Consider the following 2,470-nt stretch of genomic DNA (forward strand, 5'->3'; position numbering starts at 1 on the left):
GAGATAGTTATCAAACGTGTCTTAAGAAAAAGCTTTATATTTTATCTGTTATTTTCAGTTATTAATCTCTGTACAGGTTAAGTATTTGACCAATCTCGCAACCACCATAAAAAATTAGGAAATAAATATAAATTATGCCTCTTTCATTCTAGAATGAACACAAATTATAACACAAAAACATAAATGTTTAGACTAAATAGCTTAAATATCATAACATTATATATTTATTATTTTTATTATATTGACCTTTCAGCCTTACCTGGCTAACAATACAGAAATGTTTATCTGTGTTTTTTAATATTTACTTTTAAATTAAGAAACTGAGTAATTTATAGTACTACAATTTGAATTATAATCTACAGTTCGATACCAAACTTATTGACACAAATTCATGAAATAGTAGTTCAATAAAATTTTAAATGCGAGTCAATAAATGAGATGAAATGGCCTTTCACCCCTGACCCATCTCGAAAGGATTAGCAAATTCCTTATAATTCAAAATCTGAATAACATTAATAGAAATTATTAAAAATTAGTTTAATATTTATATTATTAGTTTCTATTCATGCTTACATGATGCACATCATAAGGTCAGGCAGAAAGTGCATATTATTTGTCATTGCTCACACACACACAAATTACTAACAGGTGTCAAGTCAATATTACACTAGAAAAATGTTGAAGGTTGAAAATAGACTAAAAGAACTATGTTCTCTTGGTTAATGAAGGAAACTTGGGTTAAATTTTTCTTCTTTACCACTTTTGCTGCAGGTTTGTGTACTTTGACTTGTATGACAATACATGCGATAACTGAGATTTCATTAAAGGTCTTAAGTATCTTGTACACAAATAATGACAGTTTTACAATTAAGATTTTTTACTAAAAACATGGTTTTTTATTGTAGTTACTCGCATTCAAACTATTAACAAATTGAATGCAAGGTGATTTTCATTTTAAGTATGAAAGTACTTTTATTTGTTTTATAGTTTTTTTATATTTTATTTTCATAATCTCTAGAACCTCCTAAAAGAATATCAAAAGTTTTTTTAAGGCAAATGTTTATATTTTATCTTTTATTTTCTCTACCATATCACTAACAACGCAATGAAATAATCAAAATTAGGAAATAGAAAATACGTACCTTTTAATTTTTTGTAGAATATCTTTATAAAGATTTTCCTTTTCGAACATAGTTAATTTTTAATGTTTTATTTTTCTTTCTTGTTCTTTACCACGTATAATTCACCTGAGCACAAGTCAATGGTGCTCTCAAGGCATATTACAGTTTCTTTGAAAGATATGTGCAACCCTTTGACAAAATTTTTGTTCAGTGCAAAATATCCTGCCTTGAGAATGGAAGCAAAGTAAGATGTACACTTAAAAATTGTTTAAGCCTTTTAATTATGCATTCTAAACCATAAGTAAAATATAATAGTAAGACCTAAAGACAATTTAAACTGTATCTCTAACTATAACATACTTAGGTAAGAAACAACCGTAAGTGCTATAGTTCATGAAGCAGCCAACCATACTATAGTCAATTTCATATAATCTGTGACAACTTTGCACCAATTCCAAAATAATGATTGTTAGATTATAGTATAAAATGACCTCTTTCTAATGTCTATACACGTTATATACATATCTACATGGAGACTATAAAGCTCAAACAAATCTGTTGAAGGTAGGCACGACAGCTGTCAAATTTGAAAAAATTATTGCTAGTTTTAACTTTATTTTGTTCAGAGAACTCTGAATCAAACGAGTCAAAATGTTATTTAAGCATCTCATTGTTTAGACATACCTCTACAGTACTGCCATTGTATCATTGAAAATACAGAGTGCCAAAGTAGAAAATTTTTATAGCTCGTTGGTCACAATACAACTGAAACCTTAAGTAATTTTTTAAAGGTATATTTTGAAATAAAGGGCTTAAAACTTGGATAAAATAAAACCTAAAATCATAACTCCTTGTGCAGAAAAATGCATTTAAAAAGGCTCCCGTTGCAAAAGGTTTAAAAGGAGATTTTGTATGTCAATAGAATAATTCATATGTACGAATGAGAATTCATGCACCTTACACAAAAAATAATTCACAAACCTCCTCTTCCTCGCATAACACCAGGAGGACCTCCAAGTCCTCTACGCAATGGTGGTCTTCCTCTTGTAGGTGGTCCACCTCTGCCTACAGGACCACCAGGTGGCCCCCCTCTTCCACGTGGTGGAAACATTCCCCTAGTACAACAGTAAAAATGTTTTTCTTCTTCTTGCAAATAATAATGACTTAGAAAAGTGTTGAACATAATTTTTAGCATCCAAAATTGGAAATCAGAGATAACCATGTGTATATTGATCACTTTAATATCATTTTATATAAAACTAAATCAAACTTTTTTATTGAATAATTTTGAACTCTCTTAAAAAATTCATTTTTTAAATATATGAAAAGATGTTAACAAGTTTATTTTC

The 2,470-nt window shown here is 28.8% G+C and overlaps 1 protein-coding gene across 2 annotated transcripts in view; it reads right to left on the minus strand.

Moving 5' to 3' along the window:
• LOC106476160 (proline-rich protein 2-like) overlaps window positions 1–2,470 on the minus strand; it is a 32,181-nt gene that overhangs the window by 17,586 nt on the left and 12,125 nt on the right. For both annotated transcript variants that reach the window (XM_013936830.2, XM_013936833.2), the window contains exon 3: window positions 2,103–2,236. In XM_013936830.2, the coding sequence (XP_013792284.1) occupies window positions 2,103–2,236 (134 nt within the window). The remainder of the gene's footprint in view (window positions 1–2,102; window positions 2,237–2,470) is intronic.

The sequence above is a fragment of the Limulus polyphemus genome, unplaced genomic scaffold (assembly GCF_000517525.1).
Source record: "Limulus polyphemus unplaced genomic scaffold, Limulus_polyphemus-2.1.2 Scaffold152, whole genome shotgun sequence".
In the NCBI taxonomy this organism is placed as follows: domain Eukaryota; kingdom Metazoa; phylum Arthropoda; class Merostomata; order Xiphosura; family Limulidae; genus Limulus; species Limulus polyphemus.